This window comes from Scyliorhinus torazame, chromosome 13 (genome assembly GCF_047496885.1).
Source record: "Scyliorhinus torazame isolate Kashiwa2021f chromosome 13, sScyTor2.1, whole genome shotgun sequence".
Taxonomy (NCBI): domain Eukaryota; kingdom Metazoa; phylum Chordata; class Chondrichthyes; order Carcharhiniformes; family Scyliorhinidae; genus Scyliorhinus; species Scyliorhinus torazame.
The window spans coordinates 60,822,386-60,844,315 of NC_092719.1; the positions used below are offsets into that span (position 1 = coordinate 60,822,386).

A 21,930-nucleotide genomic window follows, 5' to 3' on the forward strand; every position below is an offset into this window, starting at 1 on the left:
ATAATGGTGGGTAGTCATATCTTCACATCTTTAGTTTCGGTTCAGCCATATATTTTTCTTCCCACTCACTCCTTGGTTGATGCAGAATTTTTTTTTATTTTTCTGGAAAAGTAGTATCTTTCAACCCTTTACTTTTGCACAGTAACCATCCTCTGCTACCACTGTTCACTTCTCGCTGCTGTTGAGTAAAGAGTCGAGAGTTCTGCTCCTTTGCCAAACACCTTTATTTTCCTTGAACACACTCTTCAAATCCTTATCACCACACACACCCCAAGTGCCACGTGCAACCCCTTTACATATCGGTGTCAATTATTGGATGCTTAACATCAATTTGACATGTAATTGGAATGTCTCTTAACCCATTCCTAACACTGCTGCCTCACAGCACCAGGGTCCTTGGTATGATTCCGGCCTTGGGCGACTGTATGTATGGAGTTTGCACGTTCCCCAGGTGTTTGTGTGGGTTTCCTCCAGGTGTTCCGGTTTCCTCCCTGTCGAAAGATGTGCAGGGTGGGTGGAATAGCCATGCTAAATTGCCCCTTAATGTCCAAAGATGTGTGGATAGGGTGGGGTTGCGGGGATAGGGCAGCAGAGTGGGCCTAGGTAGGGTGCTCTTTTGGAGGGTCTGTGCAGACTCAATGGGCCAAATGGTTTCCTTATGCACTGTATGGTGTAAAACGATTTGGGGCACAATGAAAGGTGCTGTATAAATGTAGATCTTTCTTGCATTACACCGGCATGCAGTAGGCAGAGTGAATGTAACCATGGTGAAATGGAGACACAGAGCAAGCAATGATGTTAGGAAAGTGGTTGCAAAGAAATCACTGCATTTACAAAACAATTCAACTTTACCTAAACCCCCCCACCGCAACCCACTCCACCCCCTCAACCCATACTCCGACCTCTTTCCAACATTTCAACCCCACTCCAACCACCCCGCTAAAACCCCTCTAACCTTTCCCAGTCCATGCTCCGACCCCCCCGCCGATCTTCCCTCAACCTCCCTTCTCCCCACTCACCTCTTCCAAGCCCCCTCTCCATCCTTCGTCCCCTCCACACCTGCCCCCCACCCACACGCATACGCGATCCATTAACTTCAGCCAGGAAGGGAATTAAACCCAAAAGTAAGCTGTGAGGGGGATGTAAAGAGGCTACAAAGGGACATCAGATTAAATGAGGAATAAAAAACATGGCAGATGGAATGTAGTGTGTTATCCACTTTCGGAGGGAAAAATAGAAAAGCAGAATATTTAATAGCTGGTGAGAGACTGGGAAATGTTGGTATTCAGTGGGACCTAGAAGCCCTTTTACATGAATGACAGAATACCAAAATGCAGTTACAGCAAGCAGTTAGGAGAGAATATGGCATGTTAGCCCATAATAGGAGAATTAATGATCTATAAATTGGAATACCCCAGTTTTCGGATGTGTGGTTTGTGATTCACAAACTGCCTGTGCTCTTTCAGAATGAGGTGAGCAGGTTGTAAGATTGGTGCATAACTTGCCTGCAGGATTGTCATTTATGGCCAAGATGTCCTGTGCCACTGTATTCTTTTTAACACCCAATAGCGTTGTTCAGAAATTGTGTGGTGCAGCTCGCCTGCTCTTAAAGATGGGATGCCACTCTTAAAGGGAAGCTGCATTAAAGAAAAATGCTGCAATTTAATTGATGTCAAAGTGAACGCTCTTGACAGTGTTTCAGGGTGACAGTTGCGATCCTGGAGGCATTAGTTCCGGAGATGAGTAGAAGGAGGAACGTCACGGTCTGTGGGGGTGGGGAAGAGGTCTCAAAGATCGCCCTCGGAAGGGAGAGGCATGTGCTGTAATGTTTATAACTAATTATTTCGAATGATTTGACTCTTGAGTGTGACCCAGAATGCCATCTCCGCAACTTTTGGCATGTTTATTATTACAAGCACATTTAATTTGATTTGAAAATATCTATTCACTTCAAATAAATGTTGGAAAATTAGATTCTTGCAATCAACATTAGACTGTTTTCTCATTTCATCTCTTGTCCCCACTGTTTCCCAGACCTCCTTCATCACAGCAACATTGTTGCCAGGTGTTTTCCATGCTGTTCTGCTTGTAACTAGTTCATCTCGTGATCTATTTGATTCCACCATCTAAGATATCAATTAAAACCCATAAGTGGGTTACCAAATCCTCTGTAATACCCGTTAGTCCTGTGGGTGGTGCTAGTCGGGAAGGCTTCAATGTAATGTAACTTTATAAATCTTTAAGAACATAATGGGGGAAATTTGATTAGTCTCACATAAGATGTGGGGATTGTGATGTGTGGTTACCCACATTACTCATTAGGCAGACACATGTAAATTTGCTGATGTCTGCTCATCAGTGGATTGTAGAGTGCTACCCAGCATTAAGCATACTGCTCACTGGCTTCATGCTCAGCAGCTGGGAGTGGGCAGCAGTCATAATCAGCATCCAAAGGTAAAATGCTGGAAAATCTCAGCAGGTCTGGCAGCATCTCTAGGGAGAGAAAAGAGCTAACGTTTCTAGTCCGATGACTCTCTGTCAAAGCTAACAGATAGAGAAAGTGGGGAATATTTATACTGTGGAGTGAGAATGAAAGATGAGTCAAAGCCACAGAAACTCAGGGAAACCGGCCACAGAAACCGAAGGGAAAGAATGCTAATGGCAGTCCCCAGAGAGAACAAAAGATGTGAAAGGCCAAACAGCAGAGAAACTAACAGCAGACGGTGAACTGTAGATGTGGGGGGAGGGGAAGGGGGAAGCAAAGAGGAGACAGGTTAAGGAAAGGTGGATAATATGGGGGGGGGGGGGGGGGGGCGGTTTAATATATATTAAAGACAAGAAAGAAAGAAATGGTAAACGACAGTTAAAATGAAATGGGGTGAAAACAAATGGGTCGATGTGGGGTAGAGCTAATCATCTGAAGTTGTTGAATTCGATGTTGAGATCGGAAGGCTGTAGCGTGCCTAACAGGAAGATGAGATGTTGTTCCTCCAGTTTGCGTTGAGCTTCACTGGAACATTGTAGCAGGCCAAGGACAGACATGTGGGCATGGGAGCAGGGTCTTTTGTTAAAATGGCAAGCAAGGGGAAGGTCAGGGTCCCGATTGCGCACAGACCAAAGATGCTCAGCAAAGCGATCACCCAGTCTGCGTTTGGTCTCTCCGATATAGAGGGACCACATTGGGAGCAGCGAATGCAGTAGACCAAATTGGAAGAGATGCAAGTGAAACGCTGCTTAACCTGGAATGAGTATTTTGGGCCTGGGATGTTCAGCATGGAAGAGGTAAAGGGGCAGGTGTTAGACCTTCTGCGATTGCATGGGAAGGTGCCATGGGTGATGGGAGACGTACTGGGTATGGTGGAGGAGTGGACTAGATTAACTCGGAGGGAACGGTATCTGCGGAATGATGACAGAGGGAGTGAAGGGAAGATGTGTTTGGTGGTGGCATCATAACGGAGTTGGCAAAAATGGCGGAGGATTATTCTTTGCATACGGAGGCTGGTGGGATGAAATGTGAGAACGAGGGGGACTCTATCCTTGTTCTGGGAGGGAGGGGAGGGTGCGAAGGTAGTGGTGCGGGAGATGGACTGCACACTGTTGAGGGCCCTGTCAACAACTGTAGGTAGGAAATCACGGTTGAGGAAGAAGCACCATAATCAGCATTATGTACATTTAGCCTCCTCTTCGTAAAGGCGCCTACCCCTCATAAAGGTTAGATGTGCTCAGACCCCTGCAGCTGGAACAGTTTCAGGAAAGCTGTGGTGGAAGTGAGTGGTAATGCAGCAGCAGAGTAGAGCGAGTGGTCCACGGTTCTTGGAGGCCTTATTGATGGCAGTGAAAAAGAGAACAAAAGCCATGTTTTCACAGGGAACCAAAAGATTCAGGTGGCACACTCTGCAGAGGGAATATGAGCAGGCATGGCGAAGGTCAATTTCCAAAGATTGACCCTTCGAACGTGGCTGCATTGCCATATACAGTTCGATGATCTTGCAGCTGTGGCCAAAGTCAGTGAATGCACTTTCAAGGGGCATCTCCTACCCACTGAACCACTAGCCTCTTGTGCTGTTCAGTGTACCACAGTCCCATCACCAATCATTCAGCAATCAGAGCTTCAAGCCTAACATTTCAAATGTTCCACATCACCCTGATAAACATGTCAGTGTGACCAGCCTCGAAAGCACCCCTCACAACTTCCACATACATAGTCATTCGATATGGTAGGCACTTCACCAAACACCTTACAACCACTCTCTCATTCTACATTTCTCTTGCAGGGCACATTTGCACATAACTGCAAAGAGCTACAGCGTATTGGTGGGAGTCGGGCATGCCTATATATCTCAAGTCCTGTGACGGAGACACGGGGCTGGGTTTGATTGAAGCCATTGTATCTAGCTAGGCCAAGACCATTTAGGATGATGATGTGTTCCTGTCTTTTTCCGCTTCTCCAATCCCACTTCATCGTGTTACCTGGTATGAAGTGCAGCTGCAGACGACGTGATCATAGATTTTTTTGCTTTCCACACGTTTCTCATAGCAACCCTTCCCTTCTGTACTTTTGTTTTCAGATACCCTTGATTTGTTTCCCATCCTGTTAGTGCAGTCTCGCTATGAAGGACTCTAACACCAGTATCTCTGATGCAGAAGCACTGTCACTTGATCCGAAATTCACAAGCTCTGACATTGGCACTGCATTAGAGGGTAGTATAAAGTCGGGAGCAGCACATGATGAGTCACTGGGCATGTGGGCTGCAGCCAGCTCAGTGGGAAAGGATAACGCCTGGGCCAACTACTCTGAGAACGAGGTCACACATGAGTACCATTGCAGAGGACTCAAATGAGGATTTTGATGGAGAAATATACAGGAGAACACTGATCAGCATGCAATCAGAAATGCTTGATGCAGTGACTGACCTTTGGATATGTCGCTTCTTTGACTGAATGGATCCGCTGGCATATAAATTGAGATATGGAGATGCCGGCGTTGGACAAGGGTGAGCACAGTAAGAAGTCCAACAGGTTTGTTTCAATTCACTAGTTTTCGGAGCACTGCTCCTTACTCAGGTGAATGAAGAGGTAGGTTCCAGAAACATCTATAGACAAAGTCAAAAATGCAAGATGATACTTTGAATGCTCGTTTTTGCAGGTAATTAAGTCTACAGGTCCAGACGGAGCCACTGGAGAGAGGGATAATCACAAGTTAAAGAGGTATGAATTGTCTCAAGCCAGGACAGTTGGTAGGATTTCGCAAGCCGAGGCCAGATGGTGGGGGGTGAATGTAATGCAACATTAATTCAAGGTCCCGGTTGAGGCCGTACTCGTGTGCGGAACTTGGCTATAAGTTTCTGCTTGGCGATTATGCGTTGTCGCGCGTCCTGAAGGCCGCCTTGCAGAACGCTTACCCGAAGATCAGAGGCTGAATGCCCTTGACTGCTGAAGTGATCCCCGACTGGAAGGAACATTCCTGCCTGGCGATTGTCACACGATGTCAGTTCATCCGTTGTCGCAGTGTCTGCATGGTCTCGCTAATGTACCACGCTTCGGGACATCCGTTCCTGCAGCGTATGAGGTAGACAACGTTGGCAGAGTCGCGCGCTCTCACTCCTCAACCACCTCGTACACCAGCTCTACAGCAGACACAGAACCTGGAAACGAAGATAGAGTCCGTATTCTCAACTTGTGCTCAGGACGCAGCAGACCAGATGCGGAACACCGCCAAACAGATGAGACAATGATACTATGCCACCTATATGCACACCAAGAACAGAAAGCTTGAGAAACTCGACATCACCACCAGCAGCAACCAAGCCTCCCCGGTACCACAGTAGAAAACAGTACAGGGAAATCTATTGTCAACTTGTCAGACTACACTCTTCAACCAGACAAAATCGAAGTCCTCAGCAGAGGGCTCAATTTCTGCACCACCACCAAAATAGACCCATTCATTCTCGCGGCAGACACGGAGGAATTCATCAGGCGAATGAGGCTCCGGGAGTTCTTCCACAGAACCCAAGAGGCCGACAGCGAACCTGATGAGCAACCAATGAACCGGAACTGCAGACCGAGAGATCTGCGGTGCGGCAACCGAAGAGGAAAGAGTCGAATTGGACCCCTCCGGAAGGCCGCTGCCCTAGACTCCACGTGTATGCTCAAGCCATCAGGAGTCGCGTCAATGCCAGATTCATCAGTCGCATTCACAAGACAGCCCCGAACGTCGCCCAAGCACAACGCAATGCCATCCTTCTCTCAAGACCACCCGCAACATCGTCATCAAACCAGCAGATAAAGGCGGGGCCACCATCATACTGAACAAAATGGACTACTGCAAAAAAGTGTACCGACAACTCAACAACCAGGAACACTACAGCCAGTTACCCGCAGATCCGACCAAGGAACACACCCGCCAACTCAACAGACTGATCAAGACCTTGGATCCAGACCTTCAGCGCACCCAACGTGCTCTCATCCCACGTACTCCCTGCGTTGGAGATCTCTACTGCCTCCTGAAAATACACAAGGCCGAACACACCAGGCCGTCCTATCGTATCAGGCAATGGGACCTCTCTGGCTACATCGAGAGCATCTTGAAACACCCAGCTTCTGTCGCGATACGACGGACCTCTTACAGAAACTCAGCACCTGTGGACCAGTTGAACCAGGAACATTCCTCATCACAATGGACGTCTTGGCACTCTACACCAGCATCCCCCATGACGACGGCATTGCTGCAACAACCTCAGTACTCAACACCGGCAACTGCCAATCTCCAGACGCAATTTTGCAACTCGTCCGCTTCATTTTGGATCACAACGTCTTCACCTTCGACAACAAGTTCTTCATCCAGACACGCGGAACAGCCATGGGGACCAAATTCGCATCTCAGTATGCCAACATCTTCATGCACAAGTTTGAACAAGGTCTCCTCACCGCACAGGACCTTCAACCGACATTATACACCAGATACATCGATGGCATTGTTTTTCTTTGGACCCACGGCGAAGAATCATTGAAACGACTACACGATGACATCAATAATTTCCATTCCACCATCAGACTCACCATGGACTACTCTCCAGAATCGGTTGCGTTCTTGGACACACTCATCTCCACAAGGATGGTCACCTCATCACTTTGCTTTACCGCAAGCCCACGGTTAACCTCACGATGCTCCACTTCTCCAGCTTCCACCCTGAACACATGAAAGATGCCATCCCCTATGGACAAGCCCTCCATATAGACAGGATCTGCTCAGACGAGGAGAAGCGCTACAGACATCTACAGACGCTGAAAATGCCCTCGTACGAACGGGATATGGCGCTCGACTCATCGATCGACAGTTCCAATGTGCCACAGCAAAAAACTGCACCGACCTCCTCAGAAGACAAACACGGGACACAACCGACAGAGTACCCTTCGTCGTTCAGTACTTCCCTGGAGCGGAGAAACTACGACATCTTACGCAGCCGTCAACATGTCATCGACGAAGGTCATCGTCACACCCCCTGTACTTGCCATCAAACAACCGCGCAACCTCAAACAAATCATTGTTTGTAGCAAACTACCCAGCCTTCAGAACAGCGACCACAACACCACACAACCCTGCCATGGCAGTCTCTGCAAGACGTGCCAGATCATCGACATGGGTACCACCATTACACGTGAGAACACCACCCACCAGGTACATGGTACATACTCGTGCGACTCTGCCAACATTGTCTACCTCCTACGCTGCAGGAAAGGATGTCCCGAAGCGTGGTACATTGGCGAGACCATGCAGACGCTGCGACAACGGATGAACGGACATCGTGTGACAATCGGCAGGCAGGAATGTTTCTTCCTGTCGGGCATCACTTCAGCCGTCAAGGGCATTCAGCCTCTGATCTTCGGGTAAGCGTTCTGCAAGGCAGCCTTCAGGACGCGCGACAACGCATAATCGCCGAGCAGAAACTTATAGCCAAGTTCCGCACACATGAGTACGGCATCAACTGGGACCTTGGATTCATGTTGCATTACATTCACCCCCCACCATCTGGCCTGGGCTTGCGAAATCCTACCAACTGTCCTGGCTTGAGACAATTCACACCTCTTTAACTTGTGATTATCCCTCTCTCCAGTGGCTCCGTCTGGACCTGTAGACTTAATTACCTGCAAAGACTAGCATTCAAAGTACCGTCTTGCATTTTAGACTTTGTCGAAACATGTTTCTGGAACCTACCTCTTCATTCACCTGAGGAAGGAGCAGTGCTCTGAAAGCTAGTGAATCAGAACAAACCTGTTGGACTTTAACCCGGTGTTGTAAGACTTCTTGCAATATAAATTGAGGGCTACGGTTATCTTCGCCACTGGCAATGCCGTTTTTGTCCTGCTTTAAGGCTGTAAGTCCAGTTGCAGAATGTGGCATATCGCAGTCATCATCTCCTTGGGGAAAAGAAGGCACGTCAGACAATGCTGGCTGTGGTGGAGGTAGGCAGCTTTCCTTTGTTTCCTGCGCTCCATCTCAAAGTCATGCTGCAGCCCAAGAAGAATTGCAAATTTTAGCTCTCATCACTGAAAGTAACCTTTCTCCTGATAAAATTAGAAATAGAAAATGCTGGAAATACTCAGCAGGTCAACTGGTATCCGAAGAATGATAATCAGAGTTAACCTTTCTGGTCGATAACAATTCAACAATTCTGAGCTGAATTTCTTGGTGACGATAGGCAAATATGATTATTTTAGTCTGCATTGGCCACCAGGTGGCTCTCCACCAATGTGTCAGCTGCATTTGAGGTTCTTAAATTCTTTTGCGTTCCTATTTCAATTGAATTTTCGACACAGACAGGGTGGTGTTTATGCTCCACATGATCGTCCCCTTCTACTTTATCTAATCTTATCTATGTATCCTTCTATTTCTTTCTCCCTCATCTGTTTATCATCTTAAATGCATCTACTCTATTTACCTCAACCACTGGTTGTGATGGTGAGTTACATATTCTAACCATGTCTGCATTGAAAGAAATTCCTTTATTTGCGATTAGATTTATTTGTGACAATCTTGTATTTCTGACCCACAGTTATGGACTTCATACAAGTAGAAATATCTTTACACCTACCCGATTAAACTCCATCATAATTTTATTTGGCAACCCTCATTCTTCTCACTTTCACATATGCCTCACTGGCATGCTTTTAATGTTAAGACACCGCCTTTAATTCTCAGATAAATCCTCCTCAATTTTTATCAACCTGGTGATGCATGAACTTCATGTGTTTGCTCCTTCTTCGTGTCAATCACTTTTAATAAACATTGAACTAATTGTGGTGATCTCGGATTGACTATGTGACGACATTTGAGCCACAAGTCACCTGAGTTGAGGAAAAATTGTAATTTATTTAAAATGTCTGGAATCTCGAATTGGTTTTTTTGCGGATGTCTGAAAATGACTTCTCGGAGTTTGCAGTTGTGAAAGGATCAATTCTCTTGGGTAATATGAAATACTGAGCCATAATACTGATAGAGTGGATGTGGGGGGGGGGGGGGGGGGGCTGTTTCCGCTATTAGGACAAACTAGAACCCGAGGCCACAGCCCCAGAATGAAGGGACGATCCTTTAAAACTGAGATGAGGAGGGATTTCTTCAACCAGAGGATGGTGAATCTGTGGAACTCTTTGCCACAGAAGGCTGTGGAGGCCAAATCATTTGAGGGTCTTTAAGACCAAGATAAGATCGGTTCTTGATTGATAAGGGAATCAGGATTATGGGGAGAAGGCAGGAGAATCGGGATGAGAAACATATCAGCCATGATTGAATGGTGGAGCAGACTCGATGGGACGAATGGCCTAATTCTGCTCCAAGGTCTTATGTGTCCTGGTGATCTTTGGGCATGAAGGCGGTTAAGATAGAGGTTGTGTGGCAGACACAGGAGAGCTACAACAAGAGGAACTGGAGAATGAAGGTAATCAGCGCACCGATGCAGACAAAAAGAGAAAAAAGATAAAGACAGACAAATGAACACCAAGTTTGTGTGAGTGGAAGCCAACAAACTCTACAAGAAGTTTGGTTTTCTTTTTGGCAGTAAGAAGGAAAACAGAATTTTCGAAGCTCATGGGAAGCGATGTACAAGCAATCTAAACGGGACTGAATCCTAAAAAGTGAAGTTAATATCTGAGGCATGTGAAAGAGATGAGAGCTTGTGTTAGAGGACCAGATCACGAACTGGGTCTTAAAGGTTGGTCCAGCTGATAATGAACTATGGAAAGCTACACCATCAGGACTGTTGTGACCTGAGGGAGAGAGAGTTCACAATTTGCCCTGGTGATGATAATCAGATCTCGAAACTCAAAGGGGAAAGTTATTGTTCAATAGAATTCTTGGACTAATCTACATGAAGAAAGAACCGCACATTGTGGAGCTGCATTTGTGCGGGACGTGATGCGAACGTTTGTGGTCACGTAATGCATATCTTTTAAAAAAAATATATATTTTATTGAAAATTTTTTCCCCAAACAACAATTTTTCCCCTCTTACAAAGCAAACGTAACAATACAGAAATTTTTAACAATACACAAGTAACAAAACCCCATTATCGTTTGACCTAAACTAAACTAAACACCCCCCCCCCCCCCCCCCCCCCTCCCCCTGGGTTGCTGCTGCTGGTTATCTGTCTTCCCTCTAACGTTCCCCTAGGTAGTCGAGAAATGGTTGCCACCGCCTGGTGAACCCTTGAGCCAATCCTCTCAGGGCAAACTTTATCTGCTCCAGTTTAATCAACCCCGCCATATCATTTACCCAGGCCTCCAGTCTGGTGGGGATTCGCCTCCTTCCACATGAGTAGCATCCTGCGCCGGGCTACTAGGGACGCAAAGGCCACAACGTCGGCCTCTTTCGCCTCCTGCACTCCCGGCTCATCCGCAACTCCAAATAGAGCTAACCCCCAGCCTGGTTTGACCCGGGCCTTCACCACCTTCAAAATCACTCCCGTCACTCCCTTCCAATACCCTTCCAGTGCCGGGCACACCCAAAACATATGTGCGTGGTTTGCCGGGCTCCCGCCACACCTCCCACATTTGTCCTCCACTCCAAAGAACCTGCTCAATCTTGCTCCCGTTATGTGTGCTCTATGTAGCACCTTAAATTGAATCAGGCTAAGCCTGGCGCATGAGGAAGAGGAATTTACCCTGCTTAGGGCATCAGCCCACATACCCTCCTCTATCTCCTCCCCTAGTTCTTCTTCCCACTTTCCTTTTAGTTTGCCCAACGACTCCTCCCCCTCTTCCCTCATCTCTCGGTAAATCTCTGACACCTTGCCCTCTCCGACCCACACCCTTGAAAGCACCCTGTCCTGTATCCCCTGTGTTGGGAGCAACGGAAATTCCCTCACCTGTTGTCTAGTAAACGCCCTCACCTGCATATATCTCAAGAAATTTCCCCGGGGCAACTTATACTTTTCCTCCAATGCTCCCAAGCTCGCAAAAGTCCCATCTATAAATAAATCTCCCACCCTCCTAATTCCCAACTGGTACCAGCTCTGAAATCCTCCATCCATTCTTCCTGGGGCGAACCTATGGTTGTTCCTGATTGGGGATCCCACCAGGGCACCCCGCACCCCTCTCTGTCGCCTCCACTGTCCCCAGATATTCAATGTTGCCGCCACCACCGGGTTCGTGGTAAACGTTTTAGGTGAGAACGGTAGCGGCGCCGTCACCAGCGCCTCTAAACTCGTCCCTTTACAGGACTTTCTCTCCAGTCTTTTCCACGCCGCTCCCTCACCCTCCATCATCCATTTACGTATCATTGCCACATTGGCGGCCTAATAGTAATTGCCCAAGTTCGGTAGTGCCAATCCTCCTCTGTCCCTACTACGCTGAAGGAACCCCCTCCTTACTCTCGGAACTTTCCCTGCCCACACGAAGCTCGTGATGCTCCTGTCTATTTTATTAAAAAAGGTCTTGGTGATTAGTATAGGGAGACATTGAAATGCAAATAAGAACCTCGGGAGGACCATCATCTTAATTGCTTGCACCCTGCCCGCCAGCGATAGAGGCTGCATGTCCCACCTCTTGAAGTCCTCCTCCATTTGTTCTACCAGCCGTGTCAGATTAAGTCTGTGCAAGGTTCCCCAGCTCCTAGCGATCTGAATCCCCAGGTATCGGAAGTTTCTTTCCACTTTCCTTAGAGGCAAGCCTTCTATCCCTCTACTCTGGTCCCCTGGATGTATCACAAATAATGTCTGGTCTTCGTGCACTACCCCCGGGACACAGTCCTCTATCCTCGATGCCAGTACCTTTGCCAACAATTTGGCGTCCACGTTCAATAATGAAATAGGTCTATAGGACCCGCACTGCAACGGATCTTTATCCCTCTTCAAAATTAACGATATCGTCGGGGGTAGAGTCCCCCCTTCCCTGGCCTCATTGAACGTCCTCACCATCAACGGGGCCAACAAGTCCACATATTTTCTGTAATATTCCACCGGGAACCCGTCTGGTCCCGGGGCCTTCACTGCTTGCATGCTTCCCAGTCCCTTAATAACCTCGTCCACCCCAATCGGTGCCCCCAGGCCTACCACCTCCTGCTCCTCCACTTTCAGGAACCTCAATTGGTCCAGGAACTGCCGCATCCCCTCCTCTCCCTCTGGGGGTTGAGACCTATACAGTTCCTCATAGAAGGTCTTGAACACCTCATTTAACTTTCCTGCCCTTCGCACCGTGTCTCCCCTTTTGTCTCTAATTCCTCCTATCTCCCTCGCTGCTGCCCTCTTTCGCAATTGATGCGCCAACAGGCGACTAGCCTTTTCCCCATATTCATACCTCCTCCCTTGTGCCTTCCTCCACAGTACCTCCGCCTTTCTGGTGGTCAGAAGGTCAAACTCCGTCTGGAGTCGTCTCCTCTCCCTGTACAATTCCTCCTCCGGGATCTCTGCAAATTCCCTATCCACCCTTAAAATCTCCCTCAGTAATCTTTCCCTTTCCTTGGCCTCTGTTTTCCTTTTGTGGGCCCCAATGGAGATCAGCTCTCCTCTGACCACTGCTTTTAGTGCTTCCCATACCACTCCCACAGGGACCTCGCCGTCGTCATTGACCTCCAGGTATCTCTCGATACACCCCCGCACTCTTGCACACACTCCCTCATCCGCCATCAGTCCCACATCTAATCGCCAGAGTGTTCTCTGCTCCCTTTCCTCTCCTAATTCCAGGTCCACCCAATGTGGAGCATGATCCGAAACCGCTATGGCTGAGTACTCAGCTTCTTCCACCCTAGAGATCAACGACCTTCCCAAAACAAAAAAAATCTATCCGGGAGTACACTTTATGGACATGGGAGAAGAAGGAAAACTCCCTAGCCCTAGGTCTAAGAAATCGCCATGGATCCACTCCCCCCATTTGGTCCATAAACCCCTTAAGTACCTTGGCCGCTGCCGGCCTTCTTCCGGTCCTTGAGCTGGATCTATCTAGCCCCGGGTCCAGCACCGTATTAAAGTCCCCTCCTAAAATCAAGTTTCCTACCTCCAGGTCCGGTATACGCCCCAGCATCCGTCTCATAAATCCCGCATCGTCCCAGTTTGGGGCATACACATTAACCAACACGACCTCCATTCCCTCCAGCCTGCCACTCACCATTACATATCTACCTCCGCTATCTGCTACGATGTTCTTTGCTTCAAATGCTACCCGTTTCCCCACCAAAATGGCCACCCCTCTATTCTTTGCGTCCAGTCCTGAGTGGAACACCTGTCCTACCCATCCTTTCCTTAACCTAACTTGGTCCGCCACCTTTAGGTGCGTCTCTTGGAGCATAACCACGTCTTCCCTTAGTCCTTTCAAATGCGCGAGCACTCGGGCCCTTTTTATCGGTCCGTTCAGGCCTCTCACGTTCCACGTGATCAGCCTCACAAGGGGGCTACCTGCCCCCCTCCCGTGTCGACTAGCCATTACCTTCTCTAGGCCAGTCCCATATCCCGCCTCCGCGCTCCCGCTCGCTCCCCCAGCGTCGCACACCATCCCCGCCCACCCACTCTTTATCCATTTCCTTTTGGATTTCCGCAGCAGCAACCCAGTTGTCCCCCCCTTCCCAATTTACTTCTCAATTAACTTCAACCATAACATTAACAATAACATTTCCTGCAGCATCAGTCCCTCAGTTCCGATCCAATTTCTCTTCTTTGATAAAGGTCCATGCTTCCTCCGCCGTCTCGAAATAATGGTGTCTCTCCTGATACGTGACCCATAGTCTTGCCGGCTGCAGCATCCCGAACTTCACCTTCCTTTTATGCAACACCTCTTTGGCTCGGTTAAAGCTCGCCCTCCTTCTCGCCACTTCCGCACTCCAATCCTGGTACACCCGTACCACTGCATTCTCCCATCTGCTACTCCGCACCTTTTTAGCCCATCTCAGGACCTCTTCTCTATCCTTAAGGCGGTAAAATCGCACGATTATCGCCCTGGGTGGTTCTCCCGCTTTTGGTCTACTCGCCGGAATCTGATTTGCCCACTCCACCTCCAAGGGGCCCGTAGGGGCCTCAGCACCCATCAGTGAGCTCAGCATCGTACTTGCATACGCTCCACAGTCCACTCCTTCCACACCCTCAGGGAGACCCAGTATCCAAAGGTTCTTCCTTCGCGCTCCGTTTTCTAGGGCCTCGATCCTTTCAGTACACTTTTTATGAAGTGCCTCGTGTGTCTGTGTCTTAACCGCCAGGCCCAGGATCTCGTCCTCAATATCTATCACCTTCTGCTCCACAACGCGGAGCTCTGTCCCCTGGGTCTTTCGTGTCTCCTTGAGCCCCTCAATTGCCTGTAGCATCGGGGTCAGCACCTCCCTCTTCAGCAGCTCCACGCACCGTCTCACAATTTCACCCTGCTCAGGCCCCCATGTCGCCTGCGCTTTCTCCGCCGCCATCTTGTACTTCTCCCTTTCTGACCCTTTGGTCGACGATTCCTCGCGCTGCAGCCGCACCCGCCGTTTTTTTCCTCCTTCGTTGGGGGGGGGGGGGGGGGGGAGACTCCCTTCTCACACACCCCACACCGGGCTGCATCGTCAAAAAATTCCCCGTTGTGGCTCTTAAAAGAGCCCGAAGGTCCGTCGGAGCTGGAGCCGCCGAAACGTGCGGCTAGCTAGGCATCACCGCAACCGGAAGTCTCGTAATGCATATCTTTATCGACTAAAGTGAAATTTACTTTTTTATTTGAGTATCATTTGTCTCTTCATTAATGTGTAACAAGTTCTGATTCGTGTTAATAGTTGAATCTATATAAAGCGGAATTTTGTTGCTAATTTCTTATTTTGGGTGTAATTCAGTAAATTTGGTTATTTTGGTCCCCACGGGATTTTAACATGAATAATGGGGGGGGGGGCGGGGGGGTAAAAGTCATGTCAGCTGGCAGCTTTATTGCGTTAACATTTCAACCTTCTTAGCAAAATAAGCACTGAGGGTGAGATTTTCTCCGTTATCGGCAAAGACCAATGTCGGGTGGGAAAAGTGCCATTGAGGCCGCTGACGGCAATTGCATTTTTTTCCGCTTTTTAGAGCGGGACTTTGACGATAAAGAAGGCAGGCAGAGGTTCCACGTCATATCACTGGTGGGTGGAATCTGATTCGTCCACCATCAACTCAAATGAATCGATGACCCAGGTGCCATTTTTAGAGGCTTCCCTAGTGCACAGTGAGCACATCAGGAAATGGTCCTCACCCAGAATCACCCCTTGTCACCACCCTGGCATTAAGCTCACACTCCCAACATCACCATGACATGGCATTCTTTTCCCCCCATGAGTGCCGTGCCATCCTCTGAGCACCCCTGGGAGTATTTTGAGACCTGTTGTGCATGCCATTTTGTCATCATACCGTCGTGGATGAATTATTTGATGTGAGGACTGTTAAGATGCTGATTTATTACAAGGAGATTCCTGACATTTAACAGTGGGGAATTGTGGCCTGCCATTGCCACTGACCGGGTGAGGGGATGATCGCTTATTGCTTTTTCACGCCGACTTGAAACTTGACATGGCCTTTTCACGAAATTTTCCGCTCTCATTGCAAAGTCACCTGATGTGAATGGGAGTTGAAAACCCTGTCTAAGTTTCGGTTAAACGCGGCCTTGACCACACAGATGTACCAATGCGTTCGTGTTTTTAGCACACCTTTTCTGTCATATTCTTTCCCTTCCATTTCCTCCTCTTATTTCCCCTGAATCCATTTTTATACATAATTATACCTTCAAATAAAAATGAAAAGTGCAGCACAGAAACAGGCCCTACGGCCCTCCAAGCTTGCGACGACCATGCTGCCCGCCTAACCTAAAACCGTCTACACCTCCGGGATCTGTATCCCTCTCTTCCCATCCTATTAATGTATTTGTCATGACACCCGTTAAAGGTCACTATCGTACCTGCTTCCACCACCACCTCCAGCAGCATGTTCCAGGCACCCATTACCTTAGGTGTAAAAAAAACTTCCTTCGCACATCTCTAAACTTTGCCCATCACACCTTCAACCTATACCCCTTGTTATTGACTCTTCCACCCTGGGGAAAAAGCTTCTGACTATCCACTCTGTCCATGTCCCTCATAATTTTGTTGACTTCTATCAGGTCGCCCCTCAACCTCCTTTGTTCCAGTGAGAAGAAACCGAGTTCATCCAACCTCTCCTCATAGTTAATGCCTACCATACCAGGCAACATCCTGGTAAACCTCTTCACTACCCTCTCCAAAGCTGCCACATCCTCTGGTTGTGGGCGGCACGGTAGCACCGTGATTAGCACTGTTGTGTCAAAACGTCAGGGTCCCAGGATCGATCTCCACTTGGGTCACTGTCTGTGCGGAGTCTTCACGTTCTCCCCGTGTCTGCGTGGGTTTCCTCCCACATATCCCGAAAGACGTGTTGTTAGGTAATTTGGAGATTCTGAATTCTCCCTTAGTGTACCTGAACAGGTGCCCGAGTGTGGCAACGAGGGGATTTTCACAGTACCTTCATTGCATGTTGATGTAAGCCTACTTGTGACAATAATAAAGATTATTATTATTATTGTGTGGCGACCAGAATTGAACACTATATTCCAAGTATTGGCCAACTAAGATTCTGTACAGCTGCAGCATGACTTGCCAATTTTCACACTCAATGGCCCGGCCGATGAAGGCAAGCATGCTGTATGCCTTCTTGTCTACCTTCTCCGCATTTTCAGTGACCTGTGGACATGTACACCCAGATCCCTCTGCCTGTCAATACTCTTAAGGTTCCTGCCTTATACAGTATATTTCCCACCTCTATTCGTCCTTCCAAAATCCATTACCTCACATTTGTACTTATTAAACTCCATCTGCCATCTCTCCGCCCAAGTCTCCAGCCAATCTATATCCTGCTGTATCCTCTGAAAGTCCTCATCGCAATTCCACCCACCTTTGTGTCGTCCGCAAATTTATACTAATAAGACCCCAGTTACATTTTCCTCCGAAACATTTATATACTACAAACAGCAACATTTATATACTACAAACAGCAAATGTCCCAGCACTGATCCCTGCGGAACACCACGAGTCACATCCCTCCATTCAGAAAAGCACCCTTCCACTGTTACCCTCTGTCTTCTATGACCGAGCCAGTTCTGTATCCATCTTGCCAGCTTACCTCTGATCACGTGTGACTTCACCTTCTGTACCAGTCTGCCATGATGGACTTTTGTCAAAGGCCTTACTGAAGTCCATGTAGTCAACATCCACTGCCTTACCTTCATCAATTATCTTCATCACTTCCTAGAAAAACGTGATCAAGTTAGTGAGACACGACCTCCCCTTCATAAAACGATGCTGCCACTCTCTAATATGTCCACTTGCTTCCAAATAGGAGTAAATCCTGTCTCAAAGAATCCTCTCCAATAATTTACCAATCACTGAAGTAAGGCTCACCGGCCTGTAATTGCCAGGATTATCATTGCTATCCTTCTTAAACAAATGAGCAGCATTAGCTCTTCTCCAATCCTCTGGGACCTCACCTGTAGCCAGAGAGGATACAAAGATTTCTGTCAACACCCCAGCAATTTTCTCTCTTGCCTCCCTCAGTATTCTGGGGTAGATCCCATCAGGCCCTGGGGACTTTGTTCTTACGAAAAATACCCTTATTTGCTTTTGACTTGTCCAGGTTTTTCTTAGATTCTCAATTTGACATAATTTGATGAAATCCATTAAATTTAAATTAGAGAATGCTTGCAAATTCTTACCTTTGCTGCTGCCATAAACCTTTGGGTCATCGGGTGTTTCAAACATCTAATGGATTTCTGGGCTCAACCAAGTCTCATTGTGTATTCTTGGTTGATTGTCCAGACACCCATTAGAGTCCTAAAACACCTGAGCCATAGAGAAAGCATTATTTGATTGACATCTATGGCTCTCTGATCTATGCTGCCAATTTCAGTGTTTATTGTGCAACTGTTGTATATAAGTTGAATATGAGTGTGCAAAACAAGAGCAACCTGACTGAGAACACCAAACTGTGTGTTTTATCAAATCTGCATCCTCGGTGCACTCTTCTACAGTAGTGAGGCCTGAATGACACATGCCAGCCTGGAGAAAAACGCTGAACAGTTTCCACCGTTGCTATCTCGGACGTATCCTCAGCATCTCTTGGCAGGATGAGATCACCAACACTGAGGTCCTAGAGCATGCTCATTCCGTCAGCATACATTTCTTGCTAAACCTACAATGTCCTTGTTGGCCTTGTCATATTCATTGGATGGATGATAGCCATATACCACAGACCTGTATAGTGAACTGACCACTGGGTCACGTCGTCCTCCGGATCCATACCGCCATTACAAAGACACCTGCAAGCGAGATATGAAGATGGCAGACATTGACACTGACAACACCTCGGCAGTGACCTCTGGAAGTTGACTGTTCAGAGAAGGGTATCGGAAGAGGTGAGCAGAAATAAATAGCTCCGCTGTCAGGAAGGGGGCTCAGAAAACAGAAGGCATGAATTCCTGCACCTTCTCAGACAGTTGTCTTTCTTTGCAGCAAATGGGCAAAGATTGCCATGCCAGAGTGGGATTCATGCTGAGCTACACCGTGCAATGCGTAACACAGGGTAGACCATCACTGCGCAAACCATCATTATGAGACGGAAGGCTGTCAATGGAAAGAGTGTAATTTCTGCATTGCAATATTAATAAGTTCTGTATGGAAGTGAACACAGTCACTAATCATAAATTGGGTTTATTTCTGATTTTAATGATCAGTTATATTTTCAACTGCTATTCACCATCCCAAAACAAAGGCTTAATATGTGTAGGATAATTCAACTATTATCAACATATTTGGAAGATTTACAAAATATGCTAACAGAGTAAAACCAAATCTCTCAAAGATTTTTAAAATATATTTCTGCAAATTATTCTTAAGCATGTACCAAAGACATTATTTGTATACAATAACACTTGAACAATAATTTGCAGTTGTTCATCTGATTATTATTTTGCAGGTTGATGAAGACATGCATCTCCTTATTACCGGTCCAAATGGCTGTGGAAAAAGTTCTTTATTCAGGATATTGAGCGGTCTGTGGCCTGTATATGGAGGGTTATTGTATAAACCACCTCCTCAGCACATGTTCTACATTCCACAGAGGTGAGGACTTCAGTTTCACTGGAACAATTTTTATTTAGAGTTTTGTTTTTCTGTGAACGTTGTCAATTTGTCAACAGCTATCATTTCAAATAGTCCTGTTTCTGTTGATAAAATGAACCGAGATAGAGTACTATTGAATACATTTTTTAACGTGACTGTGTCGCAAGACATTTTGGATCTATACATTCTTCCTAAAAGTTGGCTTCCGCAAATCATAATTAAGTAGTTGGCTGCATAAAGTGCATTTATTATTTAATTAAAAGTGGTGTTGTCTCAGTAAGATTAGAAGGTATTTTGAGAAACGAGCAGCCTCCCCAAATTAGAAACCAATCCTGCCACACTTCAAGCTCATTTTCATATGATGATCCATAAGCGGATACTGCCTCTTTAAAAAACATTTTTTTGCATTTTGTCTAACATATTGTATATTGGCCATTACATGTATTTGGGTTTTTTTCATTACATGTATTTGTGCATATTTCTTTCAGCTGAATGGTTTAAATTTTGGATTTGTAAAACACAGAACAACTGGAGGAAGAATATTTATGAAATGAGAGACAAGCAAGTAGAAAAATAATTATAAGGAGAAACTAAGAGCATAAGAAACAATCAAATCAACCACAAATACTCAGCAAAATCTTCCCATAGAAGAAAAACAGAAACCAAACCACCTCGGGCAATGTTCTCTTGCTCTTTTTCTGTCTCCATTCTTTGGTACAGATATTATCAGTTTTCTGATACAGGAGTTGCCTTTCAAACACCCAAACAGTGTTTCATTCTGCTGGTATCACTAGAATCAAAATATTCCTGGCCTCAACCTAAAATTAAAAAACTGCACCTGATGCTTGGCACCAGTTACTAATCTGTAGGATTTGCATGTCGAAGTAAAGTCTGCCTGTTTGGCATATACATATCAATTTTAATCTTCTGTTCATGGAATGATATTACTGCAGGATCATTTGGTTTCACCCCAGTCTTTTTCACATTGGTTGATCTTTGTTCCACCCAGTGTGAACACTATGTTGGAGCTAAGATATGTTTAGATATGTGCTTCAATTATACGCTAGGTAATGATTGTGTTGTCTGACTTCAAGAATATTCCCAATTATACTGCATAATTCTTCAATTTTGTTGGCTGGATGTGAGATCATAGAGATGATTGAATAATTAAATTTATCAAATAACCCGTAAATTAGATTACTTGCTGTAAGATGTTCCTTTCAAAAGAGCGTAAATATGTTCAATCGGAGTCTTTTGCAAGGATGGGAAATTATGTTATTTTACTGTGTGCATGTTTGGAGGATAAGCCAAAAAGGAATCATCCATGGGGAGTTCAGCATGATACCAGAGCCATTTAAACTACTGGGCCTTTTTAAAATAATCCAGGACATCACCATCCAAAACAGCTAGCTGTGAACCATTCTTTGTTGCAACACAGTTGCTACTAGACAGAGGCTCATAGGTTCAAACCCCATTCCAAATGATTCAAGGTGCAATCTAGGTTGACATGTCAGTGAAGAAGTGCGATGCAGTTGGCGGTGTCTTCGATCAAACTGAGGCCTTGTTTGCCCTCTATATGAACCCAAAAGATCCCACAACGGTAACTGAAGAAGAGTGATTCTAATAATAACCTTTATTAGTGTCACAAGTAGGCTTACGTTAACACTGCAATGAAGTTACTGTGAAAATCTAACACTTCTCCCTCAAAGAAAAATACCAACAACAGACTTGTATCTTGAACAGCGAAACTTCGGGACAGAGAGATTAAAACAGTGAGACTTCAGGGCAGAGAAGTTAAAACACTTAGACTTAAGGACTGACATTAAAATAATGAGACTTTGGCACTCAGTGGTTAAAAACAGCAAAGATTGTAAGACTGAGAGGTTAAAACAGCGAGACCTCCAGACTGAGAGGTTAAAACAGTGGGACTGTGGCACTGACAAGTTAAAAGAGCTAGACCTCAAGACAGGGAGGTTAGAACAGCGAGACTTTGGGACAGTGAGTTTAGAAGAGCGAGACTGGGACAGAGAGGTTATGATCGTGAGATTTTGGAATGTAAAGGTCAAAGCAGAGGGCTAGGAGCCAGTCACCGCCTGCATATGAAACTCCTAATCAAGGAGATATAGACAAGGCAAGAAAGCCGGTTAACCTCATATCTGTCAGAGGGAAAATGCTAGAATCTGTTATTAAGGAGGTTATAGCAGGGCATTTAGAAAATCCCAAAGCAATCAGAGTCAGCATGATTTTGTGAAATGGAAATTAGGTTTGGCCAATTAATTAGGGAGCTCTTGAAGGAAGTAACAAGCAATATGGACAAAGGGGTGTGGTCTTGG

General features: G+C 46.4%; 1 protein-coding gene across 1 annotated transcript in view; it reads left to right on the top strand.

Annotated features, from left to right (window-relative positions):
* LOC140388057 (ATP-binding cassette sub-family D member 2-like) overlaps window positions 1-21,930 on the top strand; it is a 158,183-nt gene that overhangs the window by 95,339 nt on the left and 40,914 nt on the right. The window contains exon 6 of the mRNA XM_072471654.1: window positions 19,452-19,597. Coding sequence (XP_072327755.1) covers window positions 19,452-19,597 — 146 coding nt within the window. The remainder of the gene's footprint in view (window positions 1-19,451; window positions 19,598-21,930) is intronic.